Genomic DNA, 26670 nt, shown 5'->3' on the forward strand with positions numbered 1-26670 from the left:
CTACCCACCACCTTCAGCATTTGATGTGCCGCCTGTTGCACTGTGAGCGTCGCCAGGCTCTCGAGCGCCGCGAGTGCCTCCCCGACACGCGGCTCCGCCATGACGACGTGCTCCGCACACGCGACCGAGAGGTGTCGGATCTGCGGCGCGCGCGTGAGCACGTCCGCAAGCAGGGGCAGGGCGGCGTAGTCCCCGCTTGCGACGGCGTATTCTGCGTTGACGCCAAACGCGGCCATGCGCACGTCGAGGCGGCGGAGCCAGCGCAGGCGGTGCGGGACGTCCGCGAGGAGGTACGCGTATGCGCGTTGTGCCTGGTGCGGGGAGGCGGGGGCGATAGTAGTGAGCGCGTGCCGCGTAGCGAGGGGGCGGATGGCCCGTGAGGTTAGCGAAAATCGGAGCGCGTCGGGGCAAGGGAGGAGAGACGTGATGAGGGAGAGGACGTCGTCGTTGAGTGCGAGGATATTCATGGCTGCTCAGGTTGCTGGTTGGCAGCGCGAGGGCCGATGTTGCCGCGGGGCTGGAGTGCGGCCAGCTTAAGTACGCTCGACTCAGCATCTATAGCTTGGACCGTCGCCGCCTATGCCGTAACGTGTGAGTGGGCATGACGCTCTATCCGCGGGAATTCACTCCTGCTTCGCGATCGCTAGTCAGCGGATCGCCTATGTCCGCTCTAGTGTCTGGCACCTTACTCAAAAAGCAGAGCTGTGTAGTCCTGACATGCAGTGGATTGACGGCGACGGTTAGTAGCTAACCACATAGCCAACACTATTTCACCGTCGATGTTGTATGCCAACTCAGGATCCATAGTGCGTTGATATCTATTGCATTCCAACAGTCGGCACAAACTCACTCTTGGAAGTTCACAACAGTCAGGAAAGGAGGTTTGCTAACATTCTTCCGATATGAACGCGATCCGTGCAGAACGGCCGCAATTCTCATCAGTTGTCACCTCGGGGCTTAGAAATCCTGGCGCTCCGGGGCTGAAGGAGATCGTGACTTTTCACGGACACAATGACGGACTCCTTTTAATTGTCCGTGCAAGACTCGAGCGTTATGCGCTCAATTCAAGTCCAACCTGTGCGATATCCAACACAGACGTCATACAAACAAGGCTGGTATTATATCTAGAAGATACAATTAGTGATGTGCAGTGATAGTACAGATCGGATAGGATAGGACATAAATACCCCCTGGTGCGTATATTCAAATCTGTGTAGACGTATAGATATGTGACGGGCATCAACTAGAAAACTGTACCAAAGAGCGCGCATGTCAATTGGGCCCGTTTCATCTCGGAAAGAATGGGGCGATGCGTTGTATTACCGCTGCTCCGCTGTCTGCACGATGGTCAGCCCGAGAGAGCATACAATGGCCATTAGAGGTGAAAGAAGGTACGCGACAGTCAGATACCCTGCAATCGGACCCTGGTCGATATTCACCATGGCTGCGACATTCATGAGTAACATGGCAGAGGGGCCCGCAGGGATGAGGACGAGGAGGAACCTGGGTATATGCGTGACATTGAGCACGGGAACGCTGGAGCTGAAAATGGATACGTACCAGACGAGCGGATCGTGCACGTACAAGCCCCTGCCCGCAGTTGCCCACACGAAGAGCAGGCCAAGGGCGGGCATGACGATGAAGCGCACGAGCAGGACCCAGATTGTTTGAAAGTACCCAGGATTCGAGGACGGTACGAGCCCAAGCTCCGCGCCTACGGAGAAAGTTTGGAGCGCGATACTGTAGGATGCTCAGTATGTGAGCTCTAGAGAGATGCGAAGACCTACAAGATGCCACCGAGGTTCTTGGCGCTCTGCGTGATCGACGCGTAGAAGATACCACCTTTAACTAGGAATTCGCGGTGCAGCGGGGGGATCATCTACAGAATGTCGTATGTGAATCAGTCTACTATCCATTTGACGCGACATTACTCACTCCGAGGATAAAGGCTATAATGGCGCCAATAAGCGGTGCGCTCATGTATGACCAGACGAGCTTGACGGGCTTCGCGAGCGGAGCGATGGGCTTAGGCCAGTGCATGTCAGGTATTTCCGCGATGGGAATCAGCGCATCGCCTATTCCATTGCCGCCTACTGCGTCCTCATCTCTTTCGTCGTCTTCTTGATCGCCCAGTAGTCCGACGCGCTCTTCGTCTTGCACGATCGGGAGGAGGCGACCAGGCCCCGGGCGCAGCGCGTCCGGGAGAGGCTTGCTGTGCCCGTCGTCCAGCAGGAGCACGGCCGGCGCGAACTGGAAGGTGAGAACCTGCTGGACAACGGCGTTGAGGAGCAGGAGGGACTGCGCGCGGCGCAGGGTTTCCGCAACGTTCTCTCCGTCGGCGGAGAGAAGCTCAAGTACTCCGGTGGCCTCGAGGCTCTGGAGGAGGAGGAGGGGGAGGGCGTTGGAATTGGGGCGGCCGCAGGCGACGATGGTCCAGTGCTTGAGGCCAAAGAGGCGCTGGCCTGCCCAGCCGACGAGGTGCGCGAGGACGGTTGTGGCGAGACCCCAGAGGGGAATGATCCAGTAGCGAGCGAGGCTGGACGCAGTGAGCTCGGGGCCCATCTGGACGACAAGGAGGGATGGGAGAAATAGAGAGGTACAGAGATTGGAAATGTGCTTTATGGTTGCTTGGTCGACTGTGCCGCGACGGGCGACGATGTAGCCGGCGAGGAAGGTGAGGAGGACGGAGACAGTGCCCTGGAGCGCGCCAAGGAACGTCTCGAGGACGGTGTGCGCGGTAGACATGAGGGCGGGCTAGCGGGGGGGAGACGGGGAGGGCGCGAGGTCCATGCAGACATGGAGACTGTAGTTGCAACGCCGGTGGAGAGCAATGGCAGGCTGAGCGCTCGCTGATGTCATTCCGTTGACTTCCCAAAATGGCAGCTTCCCGCGCCTCGTCGCCCGCCTCCGCTTTCTCTCGCACTCGCGAACCTCCGTTTCACATTCAACAACATCCTTGTGGTTCATCTTGGATTACAACTCAAGGGCCAGGTAATTCCAAGAATCTCTCACATATTCATACAATGCTCATTTTTCTATTCTGCAGCCGCGAACCACTGGGTTCGTTGAATTTGGCCATGTGGCTGCGCCCTTTGCCATCAGATGCTGCAGATTCAATTTTCGCTTTCTACTTGATCAAGTTCAGTAAGTATGTATGTCTGCAATACACTCGCGCGAGCTGACACACATTGCGCTTGATTTATCCATTATAAGCCTTGTCGCGTCTGTAGATTAACAAGCACCTGATTATTCAACCAGGTTGGCCTTGGTCAGCCAAGAAATCAACCATAAGTAGGTAGCAAGATCGGCATGGACACCAGCATCGACCCCTAGCTTCTCTAACTTGGTCAATCGCAACATGTCCGCTAAAATCTCCAGTGCGCAGTACACCGTCGCCATCGTCGGCGCAACCGGTAATCTCGGTGAACCTTCCATTGTGCCTATTAATCCGGACAACTTGAACGTGCTCACACTTGCGTGCAGGAAAGGAGGTCGCGAACCAGTTTCTCACCAACTATCGCCTCTTCTTCCCTCGCGTCATCGCCGTCGGTCGGGACATTTCTACCCCCGAAGCGCGCCAGCTCGTCGAGCAGGGTGTGGAGCTGCGCTCGGTCGACCCGGCCAACGCGACTGAGTCCTTCACCAAGGCATTTGAGGGTGCTGACGTTGTTATCAATGTTTCCGCCCATGCACCCCTGGAATACATCAATGCGCTCTTCCGTGGCGCTCTGAACAACGGCGTCAAGGTCTACTTTCCTTCAGAGTATGGCTCGTGAGTGTAGCTGTGTCTATATGCGCGGCATTTATCATTATTGACGCGTTTTGTGTGCCAGCGACCATCGTCTCCACAACTTCGAGGGCTGGGACGCCGAAGTCTGGGAGGCGAAGCACAAGCACGCTGTGGAAGCTCGCTCGCTCGCTCAAGGCAAGCTCAAGATCATCGCTCTTTATACTGGACTCTTCATGGAAGGTACCATCGGCGTGAGTTCCCATCTCAATTGCATTTTGAAACTTTCAAATCTTAAACTTCATGATAGCCCTGGTGTACGTTTTGCCCTTGTCTCAAGTCTTGCTCTAATCCCTCTCACAGTCGGTTTCGACACTGCTAATCGCGTTTACACCTGCATCGGCTCCCCTGACAAGAAGACCGCAATCACCGGAAAGGTCGACATCGCGCGCGCGCTCGCGGAGCTATCCCTGCTCGCGCTCTCCCCGGGCACGGCGGCGCAGGTGCCGGACGAGGCGCGCATCGCGGGCGACAACGTAAGCTACCGCGACATCCGCGACATCGTGCAACGCGTGCGGGGCGCGCTCGGCGTGCAGCCTGCGGAAATCGCGCTGGAGGAGGTCGAGCTTGCGCCATTCCGGGAGAAGGTGCGCACGGGCGAGTTGCAGGAGCCGCATTATGGCCCGCTGCATCATATCAGGTGAGACACCAGCACGTTTTCGCTCACTAGCGTTGCGACGATGCTGACGTGTGTTCTCCATACAGGATCCTCATCGCGGAGGGAAGGCACGACTTCACTGAGAACAACAATGAGCTAGTGAACCCGGGACAAAAGGCGTGGAAGTGGAAAACCGTCGAGGATTATGTTCGCGAGGTTGGCGGAAAGCCACACTGCTAAGTGCGAACTCAACTGGGTGCCCCACGGCAGCGTCTTTGTGAGATGATGTCAGTTTTACATTGGTCAGGGAATATTTGGAAATGGAGTTGACAAATTATTACCTGTGTCGGCTGATGTCATTCGGCGTGATTGTTCCGTGCACTTGACGGCCAAGAGTGTGTCCGTGCCGGTCGATCGCTGCTTTCAGTCGACCACAATCATGTTTCGTCCGATCCTTCATGCAGAGTAAGGTGCGAAGGCATTCTGGGCGCGTCCAGCTATCTCTTCTAGTTGATTACCACATATTGAAGGTCTATGTCGACTCTATCTCGCGCGAGATGGCGCATCTGATTCTGTACACACGAAGTACCGCTCGCCACAGACTACGCCATTCGAAGCTTGATTCAAAGGGTGCATTGGTCAGCTCCCAAATACTTAAGCACCAGACGTGAAACGCTCTCAGCAACCCTATCGCCTCTCATCTCTCTTCTGCACACCACCCAACTGCGAACTTTCAAGTGACTACGAATGTCGTACAGAATCAGTAGTGCACAGCACGTCGTCGCCCTCGTTGGCGGGACGGGAAATCTCGGTGTGTGCTTGCAGCCTCCTTCGCTCTCACGAGCGTCCCGCGAGAACAAAGAGCTGATCTCGATGCTTAGGCAAGGAGGTGTCCAACGTGTTCCTCACCTCCTACCGCACATACTTCTCGCGCATCATCATTGTTGGGCGGGACATCACCACACCGGCTGCGCGTGAGCTTGCCGGGCAGGGCGCGGAGCTCCGCGCAGTGGATACGGCCAACCTCGTATCGTCCTTTACACAAGCTTTCCAGGGCGTGGATGTCGTTGTGAACGTCAGCTCTCGCGCTCCGAACGAATACCATAACGCCCTCTTTGAAGCGGCACTGAAGAGCAGCGTCAAGGTGTACTTCCCTTCGGAATTTGGCTCGTGAGTGAAAAGTGCGTAGAAATTAAAAGAGCAGTAGGATTGAAGGCGATTGTTGCAGAGACTACCGTCTCAATGACTTCCCGGGCTGGGACGATGTTACGTGGACCGAAAAGCGCGAGCACGTCGATGCCTCCCGCGCGCTGTCCAAGGGCAAAGTCAAGATCATTGCGGTCGCCACGGGCCTCTTCTTGGAGACTGCTTTAGGGGTAAGCACTTACTGTCTCACCTCCCCCCGCCGCCGTGCTCACAAATCCTACTTCAACAGCCCTGGCGTACGTTTCCACCTCTCTACCCTGCTCAACCCTAAAATCTGACCTCCGCCCAGTCGGCTTCGACACTGCGAACCTGACATATACTTCCGTCGGCTCCCCCGACGTGAAGACTGCCGTGACCGCCAAGGTGGACATCGGACGCGCGGTCGCGGAGCTGACCCTCCTCGCGTTGTCGCCGGACACGGCGTCGCAGGTGCCGGATGACGTGCGCATCGCGGGGGACAACAAGAGCTTCCGCGAGATCCGCGACATCGTCCAGCGTGTGCGCACGGAGTTTGACGCGAAGCCCGCTGGGGAGATCGTGCTCAAGACGGTCGAGCTTGGACCATTCCGGGAGCAGCTGCGTAAGGCACAGCTGGAGAAGCCCGCGGAGAGCCCGCTGCAGCATATCAAGTGAGTCGTGCGCACAGAAACGTATGCAGGGCGGCAAGTACTGATGCTGGTCCGTCGCAGGATCGTCATCGCGGAGGGGAAGCAAGACTTTTCGAAGGAGAATAGCGACGAGCTGGTCAACCCTGGACAAAAGGTGTGGAAGTGGAAAACGGTCGAAGATTATGTCCGCGAGGTTAGGGGTCAGCCGTTCGCTTAGGGGGTCTTAAGCTTGCTGGAGTCGCTTGACCGAAATTCGAAATCTGAAGCAGACCATGTCAGTGTTGTAGGTTACAAAAAATGGTGCATTGAGTGGTGATTGGAACTTGAATGACATGTGCACCTGGCATAGTATATTCCAGCCTCCGCCACTTACAAGTTACCACCGCGATCCTGATGATATCGGCCTGAAGAAGATTGGTCTCCTGCATGATTCGGTCTATACTCACCGCCGGCGCCCGGGCCACTCCATCAGAGTCCATCCCGCATCTCATGCCGAGGATGATGAATGTTTGATGGGTATGCATTCACATAGCCTTTGTAAGTAAGTCAAGTAGAACTTCATCAGGTTCTAAGCTGTCCCGTCTTGGAGGCTGCAGAATTATTCATCGCATATGCTGCAATTAGAGACGTAGCGCTGTACGAGACTCGCAGGCGCATCTTCGAGACCAGGGGCCGTCAGCTAGCCGGCGGCGGCAAGCCCCAAGCAGGCACTGCATTTAACATTATCATATGTCTGGTGAAACGCTCGCTTCATGTGGCATAAGCCTTAATCCTCTTTCTTCCATGATCAACACTTTCTTTCTCCCCGCCCTGCTCGCGCAGAATTGGGATGTCTTCGTTGTCCCTATTCCTTGGGCTCCTCCTGATACCTCTGACAGTGGTATGTCTTAAATGGCCCACCACGCCTATCGGAGTCAAGTCTCGCCATGACCTCCCTGGCCCCAGAGGCCTTCCTTTAGTCGGAAACCTCCTTGATATCCTCCCCCACCTTGCGGATATGCTCAGTTACTTCTCCAAGCTGCATAGTCAGTATGGGGACTTAGTCACGTTCACCCTACCCGGCTTCGGTCGCACCATTATCATCGACCGACCGGAATGGTTGGAACATGTTCGTAAGAGTGCGTACACCTTATCACTTGATGATTTCGGCTGAGGAAGGAATGTGTGGCATAGATGACATGGTTGTGTATGGAAAGGGAGAGCGAACCCTCGTCATGTTCACTGCGTTTCTCGGCGGGTGGAGCCCGTTTGGAGCCGAGGGTATGCGGTGGAAGACGAGCCGCAAAGTGATCAAGTGGGTGGATAGTATCTTGCTATCCTATCCGGGTTGATGATATCGTCAGGCCCATCTTTGCTTCTGCTCAGTTTGATGCTACGTTGAGAGCCATGAATGAGGTACGTCCCCGAGATGCACGCCATGCGTTTCACTTGAAATTTGCAACATCCCTACACAGATCCTCATGCCGGCGAGAGAGCTGCTCTCTAATGCGGCAAAACAAGATGTAGTAATAGACTTCAATGGTCAGTCTACTTCACTGTGAAGGTGTCGTAGTTTGACGGTCATGACAGAGTTCTTTGGGAGACTACTCGTGATGATATTTTACAAAATGGCACTAAGCTCCGATATTGCACTCTTGACACCGGACCCGTCCTGCCTTTCCGAGCCCCACATGTTGTTGGCCGACGCTTCCACCCAGAATAGCATCTCCTCTGGGTACGTATTCAAGGTAATCATGATGCACGGTACGCTGTTGCTGAATTGATTGATGTGCAGACGTATCTTCAATCCGTGGTGGCAATTTACGGAACAGGTACGTAATTGATCTATCAATATACGATGCATTAAATGCAACTAAGCTGTTCATAGCTCAACGGCGTCGGGGAGACGTTTGCTGCTGCGCGCGGACGAGCAGACAAATTAGTAGACGATATTATTGCATCTCGACGGAAGATGTCGCGCGAAGCTGCGGCTGCCTACGATGACTTCCTCTCGACGCTTCTCCAGGGGACGGACGAAGTCGACCCGGTTCTCTTCCGTGATTGTATCATTACCCTGCTCTTCGCTAGCAAGGACACGACACAGAACGCGCTCTCGTGGTCTCTTCATGAATTGTCCCGACACCCTGACTGGGTAGACGCGATGCGCAATGAAGCGCTCTCGCGCGACACCCAAGAACGGGCCATTCCGTACGACAACCTCGCTGTATGTTTTCCTCTATTAGAGGCACACGTTCCTGAATTTCTCTTGCAAAGAACTATCCAATCCACATGGCGGTGCTTTACGAGACCTTGCGTCTATGGCCAGGCGTGCCCAAGAACAGTCGTGTAGCTCTCCAGGACGACGTGCTTCCGGGAATACCAGAACTTGGCTATGGCCCTATCAAAGTCGACAAGGGTGACAACGTAGCGTGGTCGGATTTTGAGATGATGAAAAACGAAGCGGTGCGCCACACGCTAATGTATATACTCCAGTGACGTGATTGTTGCGCATGGCAGGTGTGGGGTCCGGACGCGAAGGAGTTCAACCCGGCGCGACATCTCGATGCGGACGGCCAATTTGTCAAACCTTCGCAGCCCAAGTTCCACGCCTTCGGCGCTGGGCCGCGTGCATGGTATGTTCTTCCATTCAAGCTTCGACAGAATTGAATAACGGAGTGTCTTCCAATAGCCCCGGCTCGCAATCCGCTACCTACCAGTTCGTAGCCATTTGGGCGAGCATCTTGCCATTCTTCGACATTAAGCCGGTCGAAATGAAGGACAGATATTGGTCTGATGGACTGACGATTTCTATGCGTGATCCACTCTTGGTCAGAGTACGCGCCCGAGCTTAAGCCCGACGACGAATGAAGCGACCGTGATGTCTTGGACCAGTTAAAGGTCGACTGGTCAACCTATCGGCTACAATACTCGCGGGCTGATGAGGAGACAAACGGGACCAGCCTGTATAGCGGTGTTGGGGCGGGACTCAGCTACGCGGTATATTCTTAGCTCAGATCCCTTGTCTTGGTGTATTTAACATCGAGTACAGCTTTGTACTTGCCATATCTATTGACGGCCAGGTATAGCTACAAGATGGCCACGAAACCGCATAATTAACGTGCTACGCTCAACAGATATCTTCATACTCATCGTCCACACCAAGATATTTCTTGATCTCCGCGGGTTCGACACAGCTCTGTCTTGTAAAGTGGGCTAGCAAAAGCACGTAGTTGTCTGTATGTTCCTCACGAGTCAGCCGCCTGTGGAATCACCTGGGGGAATGCTCTGAATGGAATGAGATCAAGAGAGCCATACCGGTCCAGCGTACTGCTGCCTCTTTGGCAAGCACCACCGCACGTTTCTTCTCTTCTACTCTTATAGGGTCGCATGCACCGTATTGCGCTAGCTCGGCCTCGAGCTCGCTGAACTCCTTCCTGAACGACGCCAGACGTGCTAGAGCCGCCCTACGGTCTTCCTGGAAGGGGTAGAAAACCATTATCACTGCGGCCTCCATAAGAATCATGTTCGGCGGGCATACACTGTCCGGCCGTGCAGCCCTCTCTGCTTCGATTGCCGCGCGGAGTTCTGTGAGCTGACCTCGATACGATGCTTGACTCTCCTTCACGGTGGCCAAGCGGCTCTGCATCTACCAGTCATTGTGCAAGGGGGCGTAAGTGGGATGAAGGCGGAGGAAGACGCAATTATGTATATGGAGGATATACCATTGCACCTCGCTGCGAGGGAAAGCTCCAAAAGACTTAAAATGTGAATGTATGCGCACCAATCAGTCAAAATCCATCATCAGCTGAGAAGTTGACGGAGGCTCACAATTAGATGATCCGATCTTGTCTGCTTGCACCATGCCATCATCTACGAGTCCTTGAAGCACCTCCTTGACTGACTGTGAAACTGGCCAGGCACTCAGAGCACGGTAGATGACACAGACTGCGCGCATACACACCGATCCCCTTCATCTTTGGTCCGATTTTCTCCAACTCTTTCAGCTGAAAGAAATCTTTCTACAAGATACCTGTCAGCTGAACCATTTGCCTATATGCTTGGGGTTGGGAATCAGGACTCACCGTCTCATGGAAAATTTCAAGAAGCCTGACGCGTTTGTCTTCAGCGGAAAGTCCCCGAGGAGCCTAGGGCGGGGCGTGGCATTGGTAATAAGCCTTACAGCATTGTGAATATGCTGGAATACTGTCGCACCATTCTGATTACGATATAATTGTTGTTGCAAGCTAAGAGAATAGGGACGACGCGTCGAAAAAGGACTGGGATCCAAGTTCGCGTCGGGTTCTTCGCTTCTGGATCTTGAATCGTCGGAGCCACACAGGTGGACATGTGACCGCGCCAACCGACTGGTGGATCGAATTTTATCCAGGACTTGACTTTGGGACTCGGACACAGTTGCAATTGGTCTCGTGCCCAGACGTGTCGGTGTCTTCGACACGTCTGGGTACGAGACCAGTTGCAATAGGCTTACATGAGACGGAATGCACCAACAAAACAGCTGGCACTAGTGACCTCAACAGCGTAACTTGATCAGAATACGGGAAGGTATATGATTGTCTCATGAAGCGCTTGCCCATAAGTATAACACAGACGATGCAGAGTTGTACTAGTCACGACCAAGATCTTGGGAGAAGAGCGTATCATTTTTGCTGATATGATACCCGAAGGTGTCCACAGCGGCGCCTAACAGGTAGACTTTAAAGCTCTATGGCCGGCGCAGACTCCTACTAATGCTCCCCATTAGACAAGTACAAAGTAAGTCGTTCGAGCTCCTGTCCTCGCTCCGGAGCACTATAGCCATCTCTGGCCCATTGCCACATATGCACACACCTGACACCCTTCAAAAGTGGATAGACAAGTATGCGAAACTATCCCATCTACTATGGGCAGTGCCACGGCGGATCTATGGTACCGTGCTTGGAAAAACGAAGACAATGTACTCAGCCTCCTCCCTGTTATACGCGATTAACTAAGACAGCGTGCCAACATCAACCTTCTCGAGCAGTGTCTTGTAATAAAGGGATCTTCGGACGTGTCTACGGATTTCGACGTGACAGCCGCCTACATTAGGCATGATTTATGGAAATCATGAAGCAAATGATGGCTTTTGCCTCCTCGCCTGGATGCCTCGTGGACGACGCATTTGCGAGGAATCGTTGATGTACGCACCTTGGAGGAAGCAGAAAATAAAGAGATGGGAGGGGCTGTCCCACAGTACTTATCTAGCATCCCGGAAACCCCATTCGCAAACTTAATGGTCAGTATTCCACATTCTTATGGAATGACGATCGCAGGCAGTGCAGAAAGTAGTGCGTTATAGTCACTGATTTGGCGTTCTGGATGTCTGCGACCCGGCTCACCGTGTGTTTTCCAGGAACGAGCATGTTTTTGCATGTCATTTTGGGCCTCCGCCTGAATGCCAAGCTTCCGACAATCTTTCATCTTGACCCGGCGTGTGCATACAGTACCTCTTGCCGCTCACGGTATATTTACCATCGAGGGAAATAGGCTTGGAGCGCCCGGGCATCATCGACACCTTATCCCTGATCCTTGGTGCCTGGTAGATTCAGACTTCGATATAACCAACCCCCCAATATGTTGGGGACGGTGGCTTGACGGTCTTCCAGGCTGCTACCGCGCAACAAAACAGGCTGGCATGGATGAGCAAAATGTCCACGGTCATTGCCTTTTTGCATGAGTCCGCCAGCTCGGTGAGGCCATCGTTGCCAAGTGCTACAATTTTACAGGTCGGCACATGCTCAACCTCGATGTGTCGAAATGAACCCAGTTCGCATTCGGTCTGTTGGGTGTCCTGCCTTTTACTCTGATGATCTCAAATCTCCGTGGGCGCGGACAACATCGCCCGATGTATGTGTATACGAGTGAAGAATATTTCAAGCTATATGATAGCATGAGAGAACATATGCACATAACATGTAATGTTCGCCTTTACCCTTCTCAGTCATCCGTCTCACAGTTTCACCTTCTGATCCGTAAGATCCAGAGACTTTTGAGCTCAGCATTCTTCGGTTCGGCGCTGTGCTATAGCGAACATCGCTTGATCAATGAACAGTATGCTCTAGCTGTACCGCGACCCCGCAGTCTAGTGAACTAATCGACTGTCGTTTATACAGTGCATGACATGCGTGTGGGTTACAGAGTCTTCTGAGTAGTTTCGAAGAGTCGGCTTGAATCATGTCTGGACCCTATTCAATTATTGGCTGACCAATTCCGCACCTTCATAGCACATTATGAGAGAAACGCTTATATTGCTGCGGCTGGTGCGAGTGTTGGAAGATTATTCAAATGTCATTCGACATTCCGGGATTATCCTACACTGGCAGCGGAGGCCCTCGGGTTCGTCGGATGGATCTCATGTACGGGAATGCTAGACGGTGAATCAGTCTATCTGCTCTGTTCTGACCGGAACAAGAGTGATTTCTGTCAGCTGACGATCGAATGATAGATTGGGTCTTCCTATCTACAATGTGAAGTGGTGAACACTCACGTCGCGATTGGACCTAGCACAAAGTACGTAAATAAAATATGTGCACTCCCAACTGTGCTTGGGATGAGATCTTTGGGTGTATGAAAGGTGATCATCACCCCCCTAGGCAGTGCCGTTACGAGTTAACAACGAAACATACCAAGGCATATCACCACGCATGCCGCCAGCTCATGTTGGAGGCAACCATGAAGAATCGCCTCATCCCGAGACTGTTTCACGAAGATTTGTACTTACAACGCTGAAGGGGAGACGAGCTCTATGGCATGCAGTCGACATCCATTTCCAGCTCACTATGGTCAGGATAATGCCGGCCGTAATAATCTAGCGTACACAGCGCACCGGGATGAAGGGAGAGTAATCGAGCCTAAGATACCGTCCGTGTAGGGACCATGAGAAACCAGGCCTAAGGAATCTCAAAGGAAGTCCGTGCGTGGAAAACCAATGCGATGAGAGGTAAACAAAATATCATGACCCAGCATACCACGGGGCTAAATGAATGTGCGCGAAATAGTATTAAGCGAACCAGGAGGAAAAAAAGTGCAATGAAGAGCAGGGGTGACCGAAGAGCATTACGCTCGGATTTTGTTCATCAGTAGGTATTATGAACGAAGAAAGTTACTGTAAGAAATGGAGCTATCGCAGATCAAGCCGCTGGTCTGTCGAGGGGTACCGATATGCGACAAATTCTGAATCTTGCTCAACCAACTCCGCGATGTTCTTCCTTGACGCCATCGACATCCTCTGAACATTGCTGCTGTGAGCTGACCCGGACCCACCGTACAGGTTACCGGTCGTGGCGTCCTCCCTGTCGGACGCAGACGTCCTGAACGTGGACGCGGCATACTCTGCTTCAACGGCGCCATTCTCCTTGTTGTCACCACCACCGCCAGACGATTTTTTGCTAAACAGAGAGGCAAGACCAAACCTGCTCTTCCGCTGCTTAGGCTTGGAAGTCTGAGTCCCTTGTAGAGCGTCCCACCCGAGCGAAAGCTTGGATGCGCCAAATTCACCGTAGCGAGCCTCGGATATGGACGACGGAGATCCTGGACCAGGCGTCATGCGACCGTAAACACCCTTCAAAGGTAGGCTTCGCACAGCAGGGTGTGGAGATGATGCCAAACCGCTGAACGACTGCCTTCGTGGTTCAGCGTTACGGAAAGGGGCACTGGGGGGAAGCAATTGAGGGGCAACTAGATCACGGGAGAGAGACATCCTTCCATCGTACGTGAACATCGTCTGAGGTCGCGAGTCGGGCATAGCATGTTGGGGGAATTCAACGGATGATTCCGCTGGCAAAGGTGGGAGGGATTTGTCTCGCCGAACAGTGGTAGGCACACCTAAAGTCGCAGATACAGGCGTCTGTGGCCCATTGTAACTAGACAGTGTCTTAGAAGAGCTCTGAGTCGTACGCCCTCGACCCTCTATATCGGGTGAGTTGATATCAATGTGGTATTCATCGAGATCGTGGTTCCCGCTGTCCTTGCGGTTGTCACTAATGTTGTCTTTGTCAGCAATAGGCTGCCGCGAAGACGTGGGAGATGGGACAACACTAGAAGGTGCAGTCGGTGATGTAGCGTACAAAGACATTGTGTTAGGTGACACAGATGACGGTAGTGAGGGGGTGGATACGTGCCGTCTCGAGGAGATACCTCGTTCTCGGTTTACCAAGTAAGAAATTGGCGGAGGGGGAGCCAGAGGAGCATCATCTTCCGGTTTCTCCAGGGAACGAGATTGATTACGGCCCTTTGAAGATGATCCACCCTTCGATGATCCACCAGTCACGATTTTCCAAAACTTCTTGAAACCATTCTTCTTTTTAGGAGCCTGAGTTGCTGGGGATTCTGTCCGCGAAGTCTCCTCTTCTTGACCAAACGCACCGGCCAAATGTAGCGTGGGTGTAGTACTGCCCAGCTCGGCTTCAGGATGATCTTGTAGATATTGTTGCTCTCGCTGAAGAGCGACACTGATAGGGACTCAGCTACGTGTAAACAACTGTTACCAATGACCACGTACTGCATATCTATCATGCTACCTGAGGGCGCCAAACTATCCTGGCTTCTCCAGCCTGCAGTCAGGTTTTTGAAGCCAAAGAACCGCGATCGCCTTGGCGATGACGTGGAGCCAATACTCTGCATATCTGAGAAAGATGCCTGCGAGTAGGCTCGAGGCAACATGTGTGGTCTGTCACCCATAGTGAGCACACTACTCGGCCGCGGGGAGAACGATTGTGAGTAACGTGAGTCGTTGCCCTTCGCGCCAGAGAAGTAGCCACTGTCTGTCTGGAATCGTTGACTGGATATGGGCATTGAATATACTGAAGCTACGTCGATAGCAGAGCCACGGGACGACTTTCTCGCTCTGCTCCGATCGCGCTCTTCCCGCCGCTTGCGGTCACGGTCATCTTTCTCCTCCTTGCGAACGTCAACATGCTCGACAATCATCCCATTCTGGAGCAATGTCACTTCACGACCATTGGCATTCCCATTGGGGGCAAGAGGCACCGAGGCCGACCGTGGGGCCTTGATACGCACGCCATCATCTGCCAGCTGGGTATTGCTACCTAACTCGTACGCGGAGCGTCGAAGCTGAGAGTACGTGTCGCGCATCTTGTCTTCCAGCTGTTGAGATTCACGCATCGCCTTCGCGCGAGCTAAGGCGTCCGCTTCAAGCAATGAACGCTGGGACCTAACATACGAGTCAAGTGTTTGCTGCCGTGATGATGGCTCTTTAGGGTTCTATGAACAAATCATTAGCATAGGGAAACATGAGATATTTATAATTTGATGACATACCACACTGAGCCACTTTGCGAGATTATCCTCTGACAACGGATGGCCCCTTGACCGCGGTCGTGCAATACTATCGGGATGCACGATCCCGGTAACCTCTTCTTCTTGCTCGCGACGGATGAGTTCTTCGAAGAGAACATCGCTCTCTCGTTCCCAAACACCCGGACTCGTCGCATCTACGTCGGCCATATCCTGATCCCTCATCGCACACTCGATGCATATCTCCTCCTTTTGAATCTGCGCTGGAGCATATGCAGCATTGGCAGTCTTCTGTCCGGGACCAGGAGTGATGTAAGTCGGGAATTGTGCAGAGGCGCGTGGCTTCGGAGATATGTGAACCTGCATCCCCGCCGGGCTGTAGGATGGACCGGGACTGAATCCGACCATTGGTGAATTTGGCGAAACGCTGGGACCTGGCGCGGCACCAGGGACGAGGGAAGGCGGATGACGAGGAGAAGAAGGAATCATGCTGGGATGATATTGATCCTGCACTTGCGATTGTCTGTAGGTGGACACACGTTGTCCCAAGTCCTGGCCCTGCACAAGATCCGCCGTGGCGCGATTAAGCTCTGCTGAGCCACCCTGTGACGGTCGGCGCTGGGACGGCTCGTCCCGACTGAAGCGTTCAGCAAGACGCGGGCTACTCCCAGACGGCATGCCATAGGCCGTTAACATGCCTTCTGCGTTCGGGGACTGCGGCTGATGCGTGGCTGGAAAGGCGTCTTGCTGAAGAGCGAGGCCCTCAATCGGTGGTTCCATGAACTTCTCGCTCACCCATGACCTCGGAGAGCCGTTCACGATCGGATAATTGACCCAACTCCCTCGTGATGGGCCCTCAGGAAACAACGGAGCAGGCTTTGTGGCACAAGGAATGGGTCGTGCAGAAGCAGGAAGCACGGGATAACGGTCGTTCTTGACATCCAAGTCAGAAGCCGAGAGGCGGTTGGCGAGATTGCTCATGTGGATGTGTGGAGAGATGAGGCCCGTTGCAGCCTCGTTGAAAGCGGGACCAGTATCAGGTGGTGGCAAATGCAATGCGGTGGCCATACTTGAGTTTGTTGGCGATTCAAAAGATGATATGTGAAAGGAAGATAGTGAGCGTGGGCGGTGCAATGTACAGAACGACAAAGAGCCTTGGCGAGTGACTCTGAAGCCGACGACTATCGGGATTGTGTGTGGTAGAAGGAAATTAAGGGAGCAGCTGGCTGCCGGACGACGCTGGCGATCGCCAACGCAGAGACGTAGGGGGAAGGAAAGGGAACAGACGACTGGTGGTCGTGAAGCACTGAAGCAGAGGGGAAGCGACTGAAGCGACTCGGCCGCCCACTTCACGCGCCTAGCCACGGCATTCACCGCCCCGCACCCTCGCCGGCTCATTCTTTGATTTGGAATGCCCAACTCAAACTCAAACCATTTGTCAGAATCTCGTCTACATCGGTTGTCTCAAATGCACATTCAGTAGTGCAAGTAAGTGTGTGTAATACGACGAAAGCAACCTCTACAACTCTGCGATCGACACGAACATACCCCACACTCCGGCAGGACTCTTACTTCCGGTACCTAAGAATACCCCTCAGTTGCGGCACAAATAGCCCGTCAACGACCACTTACCAGATCACGCTCTTCCTGTTCCTCCTCATCTTACGCTGCAGCTGCAACATTCCATACAACAGCGCCTCGGCAGTCGGCGGACAGCCCGGCACGTAGATGTCGACTGGTACAATGCCTGCACGTGTTGACAGGTCAGCGCGGGCCAACTATACTTAGGAGCGGGACTGGAGCGGTCCGCGCGGAAAAATACGTACGATCGCATCCGCGGACCACAGAATAGGAGTAGTGATAGTATCCGCCACCGTTCGCACAAGAGCCCATGGAAATAACCCAGCCTGTCAGGCACACGGACCAATAAGTACAATAACGGCATAATTCAGTTGTGCACTCACGGGGCTCGGGCATCTGGTCGTAGACTTTCCGCAACGCTGGCGCCATCTTGTTCGTGAGCGTACCGGCAACGATCATAATATCAGACTGCCGGGGACTGGCACGGAAGACGACACCAAGGCGATCCTGATCGTAGCGGGCTGCAGCCATATGCATCATCTCTACGGCACAGCAGGCAAGACCTATGTAGTATTGCCTCAGCAAAGTCAAGAGTGCTCTGCAGCTAATGACGCACCGAAGGTCATGGGCCACATGGACCCCTGCCGAGCCCAGTTCACAATCTTGTCCAAGGTCGACAGGACATACTCTGCATACCGTGCGAGCTAGGTGAGATGCATTGGTAGACTACACATAAATGCCACGCACCCGCTTTATTTTGCGGGGTCTCCAAGCTCAATTGGGTAGACCCACGCTTAGCAATCTGCGTGATGGGCTCGACGGCCGATGTAGTAGAGGTAGGAATGTCAGTGGGCGCAGAGGCGGGCGCTGTCGTATGTACTTTGCGCGATGTTGCAGCTAAAAGGGTGTAAAATTGCGCGGAAAACACGAGTGCAGTCTTGTCAGAAAACTACACATTATACAAGGAGCCTCGATAGACATACCGTACAAGCCAACCGGTGGGCGTAACGCGGCTCGCCGCCCTGCGCTGGCAACTATGCGATACGGCAAACGTATTCAGCTCAACTCTTCGAGTGGGCGAAGGGGTAGGGTGGCGTACCTGACGCTTTGAAGGTAGCGAGCGACATGGTGGAACAGTGAGGGGAAAGTGAGCTCGACGCACTGAACGATGAGCGCGGCGGATGCGTTTGGCTGCAGCGCCGGCCGTTACCGGGTTCCGCCGGCGTCGCTGTGTGCCGCTCGATTCCATGCGGCCTTGCTTTGTACCTCTCTTCAATTCATCTCTTGCCATTTCACGTTTCTCGAACTGAAATACGCTCCAACTTCTCCCCCGCTGGCTTTATTGACTCCTAAGTCTGGCTATCCTCATGCCTGAGGCGCCTCTATGTGATTCGGGGTTTGCAAGCACCTGGAGACCGAAGCTACCCTCACGCTGGTTTCGACGTCATCCTCGCCGACATCTTCACAAAGTCCTCGCTATCCGTCATTCTAGCCCGTGGATTGCTTCAGAATCACACCAGTGCGCAGCTCCGAGTGCGGCTTCGAAACTGCTATGGCCCTTCTTTCGCAACGTACGTGATCTTCTGCAAGATGTCACTACCGGTCAATCGCGAAAGGAACCTGTGGCTCATCAATATACTCTTATCTGGAAGTGTCTGGAAATGTCTCTGACATAGCCTTGGCCTCGTTTTGTTGTGCGCTCATTAATCATTGGGTTCGGTCTCTAAGCGGAAATGGGCATAGTTACTATCGCGTTTGAACACGATTTTAATGCGACGGAGCCAATCTGCCGAATGTCTAGACCACGTTTATCTAATCCATGTACCGGTACCCTTCGACCCTGCCCGTTATACCCTCTGGCCAACTATCATGATCTTCGCAGATGCTAGGGTGCCACTTATCAGTGGTGATTATGAATGGCGTGGTCTTTGTCGAATGGAGCTAAACACTATCCTCACTTCAAAGCATCCAACGCAACTTCCATGGTGGTCTGTTGAACGCCGGTCAATGGTGCCAATAGCGCTTGAGCAGTAATCTATCCTCGCCTTAGCCATCCAGGCAACACTGATGTAGAAAATCCAAAGACTGGTCGGAAGCTAAGTGCTCCACCCCGCCAAATCCCTACTCACCTGCTTTCTCGGAAAGAGGTTAAAGAGTTAGGAGGATTAGCTCATTTTGACATCATATTAAGATAGCTGTAGATGCATTTATACATACTGCTTTAGCCTCGAAGGAACATGACTTTTAAGAGGCACATGGTCGTCTCGGAATTGGTATTTCGCAGCATCATTTCACGCCTGGTATGATGGGATCACTGGGTTACACCACTAGATGCTAGTACGTCTACATTCTAATCCAAAGTAATACAAATGCTGAGGTAATATACAATGCAGGATGCGAGACAGATGTGAACCTGGTCACAAACGCCAAATGCAAGAATGGAGAAATCTGAAATGGGATCGTTGATGGGTGCAGATGCGAGAGGATGGTATCTGGCATTCGAAGTCCGGTTTCCGCGAGATGAAAGAGTGACGAGTCGTATCAAATGCAAGTCTCAAAAGAGCGCGATATGCAAGTCGTGCCAGCGATTCTGGTGCATGGGTCAGTGAGAGGAATGTGTGATAACACGCTTCGCGTGAGTTTACTCTCGCCCGCCCCTCTCCAGCGCGCCCTGCAACCACCGATGGCCTCTTACCTCTGCGATGTCGGCTCTGCGTATCTGATCGCGCTCAAGGCAGCGGGCCATGAGTGCGACCGCAGCGCGGCTGAGACGGGCCACACCCGGCTCGCGGAGCACGATCCGACCGTCGATTGCGTCTTGTTCCGTTGGGAAAGGTGAGTGCCCTGTGAGTAGATATGACAACAACACGCCAAGCGTCCACACCTCCGCTGGCGGTGCGCGGTATGGCTGCTTTCGTAAGATCTCAGATGATGCGTACGCCGTCGTTCCGAAAAATAGCGTATACAATGGCCTCGGCGCTGTGGGGTCAGCGACAACGGCACTGCCGAAGTCAATGAGCTTCACCTGTGCAGAAACACGAATCAGATTTGACCAACATTCTAAATGGTCAAGCTATCAACTCACCCTGAGTTCACTGTCTACTAGTAAGTTTTCATCCTTGATGTCGCAGTGAGTGATACCCTGGCAATCGAGGTAATATACCGCCTCCACAACCTGCGCGAAGACGTAACGCGCTTGGCTCTCCGAGAGCCGCTTATGCTTGCTCTGCTCGATGCACTCAAACAAGTCGTGCGACGGACGTCGCGAGAAGTTCGGGCGCACCTGGGGCGGAAGCGGAAGTGGAAGGGGGGCTCGGAGGAAAGCTTGCGGGACCTCATTGGAATTTCGCTCCCCTGCGTCGTTCGTAGATGGATTCAGCTTGAGATTTGCATGCGAAAACCTGGTGACATCATATTGGAGGGGGTCCTGCCCTGCTCCGGAGAAGTCATGCTCGACGTCGGTGAAGGGGGACTGCGGGTAAGTTGACACTGCCGGAGGTGTGCGAGGCATCACGTCTGTCATAGATTCGAATGACGGCGAAGGCGTCAGGGACGGTGTCGTCAAAGGAGTTGGTACGACGAGCTTCCCAGGAGCAGTGACCTGCTTCGCCTTCTTACTCTTCTTCGAGACCCATGGTGAACCGTGCAATTCCTGGACCTGTATATATCGATATCAGTTAATGCACTATATGTTACTCAGGGTTCATACTAACCATATAATAGTATAACTCGTCCTCGTACAAGTCCAAGCATTTGACGATGTTCGGATGGTCGATAAGACTGAGGAGCATTACTTCAGTCGGCATCCGACCGACGGCAGGGTCCTCCCACCACGCGTGTGCAGGAACCTTTTCTTTCACGATGAACTTGACCGCAACTTCATGGTATTCGGTCCGGTGCCGCGCGGTCATAACGAAGCCATATCCGCCTGCACCGAGCTCATCGCCGAGCTCATACACACGCACAAAAAACGGGTTAAGTGTATGCGCGGCGGGAAACCGTGATGAATATATACGCCCGAGTGTGGGCAACAACGGAGAGGAAGCGGCGTGCTGAAGCGCCGGTCGAGATGACGAGGACGAAGATGAAATAATAAGAGAGGGAAGGTTACACGAGGAAGAGGATTGGAGAGCGCCCATGGAGGGCGAAGGCAGCGGTGCAAGGAAGTCACCCATGTCTGAAGGTGTATCGCCCGCAGAGGTAGGAAAGTCAGAAGACAAATCAAAGGCCTGCTTGATGGGAGTGAAAGGAGAAGCGTAGGGATCGAGGGGGTGGTTACTGTAGGTATTCGCAGCGAAGGTCATCTCTAGGGATGCGTTGGCCAGGTCCAATGCCTGTGGAGGAGAAGAACAAGAAGGAAGGAAGGGGTCCTGATGCGCATTCGCGAGTGGCTCCGGCGTGGATGCAGCGAGGAGGGATGAAAGGGAAGGGGAATCTAGACTCATATAAGGGTTTGGTGACGCGGCATCAAAGTGCTGTTGTTGTTTGGGCTCAAACGGCCGAAGGTTGTCCGCCATGAAATGGTGCTGGTCGCGCGAATAACGAGGGTATGCGAGATGTCGCTCGTGGTGTTCCGTGAGAGGCGTCGGGAGGGAGTCGCCGTCATCGGAGGATGCATACCCAGTATCTGTGGGCGAATAGCCAGGCGGGAAAGGGGGCAGATAGGTGGTGCAGAGGGACGGGGGACGGACGTCGGAGGACATGGTTAGACGCTGTGGCTACGCGCTGCAGCACACAAGCGGCGGGGGAAAGGTAGCACGGACGTCGAGGGAGGGAGGAGGCAGCGTTGAAGGAGAACGGGGGCGGGCGGGGTATTTATTGGGACTCACCGTCTGGGAAGCGAGTGCACCGGCCGGCGACGGTGCCATGGAGTCGATCACAAGTCGAACGGACGCTCTCCGAGTGTCACGATCAACGGTGAACACGGCTTAGGCTCTTCCCTTTGTTCGCTCGCCCTGCCTGCCAGCCTGGCCACAGGCATGCAGCCGAGACGTCCACGCTAAGACAAGGTGTGCACTGTGGCAGGCTTGTCGGGACGACGCTTGCCTGGATGCCGTGGCTTGTGGCCCGGCTGTGGGAGCGCAACAGGCGGCGAATGAACGGGGGGGACGGTCGGCATGGGTGGTGAAGGCACAGGTGCTATGCCTACGCAGGCTGTCGATGTCGACGATCAAAATCAGTCCAGTGGCAAAGCCTTGCACTGAAGGCGCGTAAGGATCACGTGGACGTCGGGATTCCCCATTTCGGGCAATGCATCTGCCCAATCAGTCTCCATGTTGGCGTGTCCAGTGCACTGTCATGCTCCCGCAACTCTGGCATACATTATGATGTTCACACGCACTGAATCACTGTCCGAAACTCAAGAATTGGCATCGTAGTCTACGTTCGGGGAGCATTTGCACTCCAGAACCATCTCCCTGTACCATAGCCAGCGTATCGCCCCAGTGAGTAATTCGGCAGCAGTTCTGAAGACGGCCCATCGCTTGCTGGCATCGTAAACCAGGGCTCAGCATGACATTGGCGTGTCGGCGATGGTTCGCACCCCAGGACAAGAAACGACAGTTCCGCAGATAACATTCGGCATCCGACATCTTGGCAATGGAAGATCGAGGCGCCATTCGTGTCCTCTCAAGGAACGGACAGCCAAGTCCGCTATCATGCTAGTAGAACCCAAATCTGTAGTGAGGTCACTGGTCAAGCAATTACATTCTGGTCAACATTCGCATATCTGGCAAAGGAAGCTTATACAACTTCTTTGACTTCATTTATTCACGGTATGGTGCGCCCGTATGCATTCCAAGGCCCGGCGATGACGCGAATGAATGATAGGCCACTTGTCCATCGAGGACAATGTGGTTCAGCTCATCGTTATGAAAGCGCGAACCTGTTCTCCTTGGCCCTTTGGCCTCCCTTCACCCCCTTCACTGCATGAGCGTTAGAATTGAAACGGGATAAATTGGGCACACAGAACGTAAGCGGTGAAACGCGAAGCCATTATTATACATGGACCTCTGAAGAAGCTGGTTTTGGCCTGGGAGTTATCAGAAGACTATTGGCACAGCCAATCCTCCATAACAGACGAGTTAGCAATGCGTCACCGAGCACCGAGCAAACTCGTCGAGGCGACACGCCTGTCTCAGGTGCAGGTGTTTGTCGTAAAACAGGGGATGGCATCCTCCAATATTACCGCAGAAGTGCAAGTTACCGGTCGACGAAGGCATATTGCCTCTGAATCTCGGAGCGCTTTAGCTATCGGCTCAAGTCACCAAATCATCCGCCTACGATGACGGAGTTAGTGAGCATCTTTGGCGCTTCTCCCGAAACGACTATGGTCTCTTTCACCGCGCTCAAATACCCAGTTGAATAAATAAGAACAAAAGGGCTCGCACGACGAAACGGATGGGTGAAATAGGAATTGAAGGAAGAGAAAGGGATACACAAGCGGTTCAGCCACGCGAGATCCCTCAACAGAAGCCGCAGCAGCCGGACGGAGTACGCTGTCTTATACTCGGTCTCAACAATCGGAAATTCAGATATGGGAAGCCCGACAGATGTCGGAGATCTATTTAGGTGGGTCTGCTAACGCCCACATGTAATACACACCTAAAAAAAACTCGACATTGAACGACGACAACAGTACATTGAAGTGTTACGCACCAAGGCTACGATACGGCCGCCAGCTATCCGTCAGCTCTTCCATTTCTTTGGGTGTAAGCAAAGCGCCCCTGCGGAAGCAGGTCAGGCTGTGATTCAAAATACGAACTACGGCTAGCTCACTTTATTTTCTTCTTCCCATCCAGCCGACTTTTCAAAATTCCAGGCGTTAGTCCTTCCGGTAGCGGCGGAGGCGGAAGCAAGAGCACATCCCCGTTAGCACCCATGTTCAGGGCTTGATTTATGGACGGTGTGAACGGAGGGGGGAGCACAGCATCCTCGCTCTCGCTATCGTCAGCAACCTTAGTTTTAGCCTTGCCTTTACCCCTACCCTTCCCTCCGGCCTTCTTCGGTGGTGTCAATGGTAGACCCTCCGGGGCGGGCGGAACGGAAGACAAGTCAGGCGTTTGCGGACGAGCAATGTCGTTACTCCCAGAGGGTTCCCCAAGCACAGGGAGTGCTTCGTCATCAGCCGCTTTTCGGCCATTCGACTTGGATTTCTGCGCATCGTCTGTGGGAAGACTAGGTAGCTTCTCAGGTGAGATGGTGAGTGGATACGTTGTCGGTGTGTGCAGGGACAGGAACCAGCGGACAACGCCACGTTGCACGCCAAGATCGCCTTAGGTTTGGATCAGCGTCTCGTGCGCATCGCAAAGCGGCCAGATGCACCAACTGGAAGAATGTCTGGACGACGAAGAGAGAACAGAGCAAACATGTCAACTTAGGCGCGCTGATTAGACGACTATGATTTTAGCAGACAACTCATTATGCACTGACCAGTCCACTGTGAAAGAATGTCTGAGCTCGGAATGCACCGGAACAGTATTACAATATACGCACCCTGCCTATCCCTTTCACTTCAATCAGCATGTCGTACAGATCTTCGTCGTTGGCTTCCAGGAGTTTCTGCGTGGACAAACGCCCGTCAGAAAACCTGCTTGCAAGGTCGTGTACTACCAAAGTTGAGCTTCCAATTTACACGATTGTGGAGGGTACGGACTGTACTCGGCCTTACGGCCACTCAAGCCGGCAGTTCGAAGGATGCTGAGATCCATTTCTGACACTTGATGAGCAGTGGGGAAGAACGTAGAAACGCTATGGTCACAAGAGATTGATTAGATGGCGTACTACCGAGAGCGAATTGATGGCTGCACTGACTTAGAGTGGTCCACAGGTTTTTCAGGCAGAGAAGGATCAAATAACCTGATGAATTTGTGAATGATCGCGCGCGCTGCTAGCCAAGATATCTGTTGCCCCCTATCGGCGAGACGTTTGTTCGAGCAAGTTATATATAAAATCAGACAAGCTCACATAATAGAATTGGCCAGCGTCCTAAGCGTAAAAAACTTTAGAATGGCTGAATAAAGTGTCCACGGAAGGTGCATTAACACACCGAAAGGGATCAAATTGTTCGAGATGCTCGAAGGGCTTGCATGGCATACGCTTGAACATTTCTTCGAAGCGACAATCCGCGCTGATGAGATGTTCTTTCGCGTCTTCGAACGAGAAGGTGAGCACAGCTGGTACTAACGCGGCCGCATCGCCTTGAGCGTTGACGGATGGATTGCCCTTGTCTTTTTCTGAGTCTTCTCTGGACAAAGTCGCATCATCATTGTCGTCGGAAACGTCTGCCTTCGCCTTCTTCCTTGTCTCTTTCTTCGCTGCGGGGACGCTCGCCGCCTTTCTTTTCAGAGGTTTTTTGGGCTCGGCGACAACAATAGGCGCATTCACAGCCGGGAAGGATCCAGCGGCCGCACGCGTTGCAGAACGAGTCACTGGCATTATTGCGGAAGACTTGGACAAACGTGAACAATGCCTTGCTACCAAGGTGAGCATTCGAGACACCACGATGCTAGGGACGGCTCGCGTTGATATAGAGACTGCACGGCACGCTGAGTCAACGACGACGGGCGGGACGGGACCGCCCTGTTGCCATTGGCTCCGAGCAGCAGCGGCGCCTGTGACTCGGAGCGTGGCGCGTCGTGGACCAGACGCGACGCGTACCTCATCACGTGCCTCGCAATTCATGTCAGCTACTCCGCGTGGAGTCCGCGGTTGGTGGTAAATGAGAGCGGCATCATCAATCGCGCATAATTACGACCCCGCTACAGGCTGATGGTCTTCAAGTTGCAGCTACAGCGGTCGCGAAAATACACATGCTAAGCTATCTTAACTATATACGTACTATGATACAGAACAGAATGTATCTAAAGGATTTGTGTGACATAGGTCACAAACGAAAGTCCTTCTCAAGATGCAATAACAATATTTACAACACGGCAGGACTAGCCGGCGGGGCCTCGTACACTGGAGGTGCCTCCATTCGGATTTCCTCCATCGCTCGGCGCAAATTCTCTACCTCTGCTCGCAACCCACTTATCTCGGTAGGGGATAGGTGTGCTCCGCCGGAGCCGACTGTCAAAGGAGGGTTCTGGCTAGAAGCAGGTGCAGAACCAGTAGCGCTACTATGGTCCGGTGTTGGGACAGGACCGGCGCCCGTTGCACTCTGACCTTGAGAGTGGAGATGTTCGCGCAGCTTCGAGGACATCAACTTGAATGGCTGGAATGTTGGTGTATTTGAATGAGGATTTTGCACATCTGAGTCCGAGGCTGCGGTAGTCACGACGGGCGGTACATTATATGGGAAGGGATCTGGGTCGTAGGGCCGTAAGTCATCGTCCTTCTCAATCTCTATTAATCGCTGTCGCGAGCGCCGCCAGCAGAAGAATGCGACTGCTAGGATGAGCACCACCCCTGCGACACCGCCCACGACACCGCCAACAACACCTCCCACATTCACTTCGGACTTTGCAGTGACGTCAGAAACGGGTGATGGTGGGATCGTGATAGTCTTGTTGGAGACCCTATGTGAAGAACTCTTAGGTTGACTTTCAACGAGATTCTCATGCAACCTACTCCAATGCTAATGGCGCAAATACTCCACCCTGACCAGGGCTAGGTTT

At 53.5% G+C, this 26670-nt stretch overlaps 10 protein-coding genes across 10 annotated transcripts; 3 read left to right on the top strand and 7 right to left on the bottom strand.

Moving 5' to 3' along the window:
• Nucleotides 1-467, bottom strand: FIBRA_07672 (uncharacterized protein; the record flags this gene model as incomplete). The annotated part of the gene is made up of 2 exons (XM_012329345.1): nucleotides 1-32; nucleotides 89-467. The coding sequence occupies 2 exons, from the start codon at nucleotides 465-467 to the stop codon at nucleotides 1-3; spliced, it is 411 nt and encodes a 136-aa protein (XP_012184735.1).
• Nucleotides 468-1319: 852 nt separating this feature from the next.
• Nucleotides 1320-2745, bottom strand: FIBRA_07673 (uncharacterized protein; the record flags this gene model as incomplete). The annotated part of the gene is made up of 4 exons (XM_012329346.1): nucleotides 1320-1503; nucleotides 1561-1740; nucleotides 1788-1879; nucleotides 1936-2745. The coding sequence occupies 4 exons, from the start codon at nucleotides 2743-2745 to the stop codon at nucleotides 1320-1322; spliced, it is 1266 nt and encodes a 421-aa protein (XP_012184736.1).
• A 613-nt stretch (nucleotides 2746-3358) lies between these two features.
• On the top strand, nucleotides 3359-4625 carry FIBRA_07674 (uncharacterized protein; the record flags this gene model as incomplete). The annotated part of the gene is made up of 6 exons (XM_012329347.1): nucleotides 3359-3422; nucleotides 3484-3772; nucleotides 3834-3981; nucleotides 4038-4044; nucleotides 4091-4427; nucleotides 4493-4625. 6 exons carry the CDS (start codon nucleotides 3359-3361, stop codon nucleotides 4623-4625), a joined length of 978 nt encoding a protein of 325 aa, XP_012184737.1.
• Nucleotides 4626-5132: 507 nt separating this feature from the next.
• FIBRA_07675 (uncharacterized protein) lies at nucleotides 5133-6416 on the top strand (the record flags this gene model as incomplete). Its single annotated transcript, XM_012329348.1, has 6 exons — nucleotides 5133-5196; nucleotides 5267-5555; nucleotides 5614-5761; nucleotides 5821-5827; nucleotides 5881-6220; nucleotides 6281-6416. 6 exons carry the CDS (start codon nucleotides 5133-5135, stop codon nucleotides 6414-6416), a joined length of 984 nt encoding a protein of 327 aa, XP_012184738.1.
• A 566-nt stretch (nucleotides 6417-6982) lies between these two features.
• On the top strand, nucleotides 6983-9187 carry FIBRA_07676 (uncharacterized protein; the record flags this gene model as incomplete). Its single annotated transcript, XM_012329349.1, has 12 exons — nucleotides 6983-7079; nucleotides 7159-7317; nucleotides 7373-7493; nucleotides 7543-7594; nucleotides 7654-7720; nucleotides 7769-7913; nucleotides 7974-8010; nucleotides 8067-8402; nucleotides 8453-8641; nucleotides 8696-8811; nucleotides 8868-9012; nucleotides 9071-9187. 12 exons carry the CDS (start codon nucleotides 6983-6985, stop codon nucleotides 9185-9187), a joined length of 1581 nt encoding a protein of 526 aa, XP_012184739.1.
• A 118-nt stretch (nucleotides 9188-9305) lies between these two features.
• FIBRA_07677 (uncharacterized protein) lies at nucleotides 9306-10525 on the bottom strand (the record flags this gene model as incomplete). The annotated part of the gene is made up of 8 exons (XM_012329350.1): nucleotides 9306-9391; nucleotides 9451-9463; nucleotides 9507-9824; nucleotides 9901-9935; nucleotides 10007-10087; nucleotides 10140-10197; nucleotides 10261-10323; nucleotides 10391-10525. 8 exons carry the CDS (start codon nucleotides 10523-10525, stop codon nucleotides 9306-9308), a joined length of 789 nt encoding a protein of 262 aa, XP_012184740.1.
• Nucleotides 10526-13337: 2812 nt separating this feature from the next.
• On the bottom strand, nucleotides 13338-16540 carry FIBRA_07678 (uncharacterized protein; the record flags this gene model as incomplete). Its single annotated transcript, XM_012329351.1, has 3 exons — nucleotides 13338-14667; nucleotides 14718-15439; nucleotides 15497-16540. The coding sequence occupies 3 exons, from the start codon at nucleotides 16538-16540 to the stop codon at nucleotides 13338-13340; spliced, it is 3096 nt and encodes a 1031-aa protein (XP_012184741.1).
• Nucleotides 16541-17040: 500 nt separating this feature from the next.
• On the bottom strand, nucleotides 17041-18180 carry FIBRA_07679 (uncharacterized protein; the record flags this gene model as incomplete). The annotated part of the gene is made up of 8 exons (XM_012329352.1): nucleotides 17041-17053; nucleotides 17105-17219; nucleotides 17299-17379; nucleotides 17437-17616; nucleotides 17670-17741; nucleotides 17801-17950; nucleotides 18037-18087; nucleotides 18153-18180. The coding sequence occupies 8 exons, from the start codon at nucleotides 18178-18180 to the stop codon at nucleotides 17041-17043; spliced, it is 690 nt and encodes a 229-aa protein (XP_012184742.1).
• A 1514-nt stretch (nucleotides 18181-19694) lies between these two features.
• FIBRA_07680 (uncharacterized protein) lies at nucleotides 19695-21756 on the bottom strand (the record flags this gene model as incomplete). The annotated part of the gene is made up of 3 exons (XM_012329353.1): nucleotides 19695-20078; nucleotides 20139-20711; nucleotides 20767-21756. The coding sequence occupies 3 exons, from the start codon at nucleotides 21754-21756 to the stop codon at nucleotides 19695-19697; spliced, it is 1947 nt and encodes a 648-aa protein (XP_012184743.1).
• A 1859-nt stretch (nucleotides 21757-23615) lies between these two features.
• On the bottom strand, nucleotides 23616-25489 carry FIBRA_07681 (uncharacterized protein; the record flags this gene model as incomplete). The annotated part of the gene is made up of 10 exons (XM_012329354.1): nucleotides 23616-23656; nucleotides 23711-23778; nucleotides 23831-24326; nucleotides 24377-24427; nucleotides 24485-24491; nucleotides 24548-24660; nucleotides 24708-24802; nucleotides 24866-24964; nucleotides 25019-25039; nucleotides 25101-25489. The coding sequence occupies 10 exons, from the start codon at nucleotides 25487-25489 to the stop codon at nucleotides 23616-23618; spliced, it is 1380 nt and encodes a 459-aa protein (XP_012184744.1).
• Between the last annotated feature and the right edge of the window lie 1181 nt (nucleotides 25490-26670).

This window comes from Fibroporia radiculosa (genome assembly GCF_000313525.1).
Source record: "Fibroporia radiculosa TFFH 294 genomic supercontigs, scaffold15437, whole genome shotgun sequence".
Classification (NCBI taxonomy): Eukaryota; Fungi; Basidiomycota; class Agaricomycetes; order Polyporales; family Fibroporiaceae; genus Fibroporia; species Fibroporia radiculosa.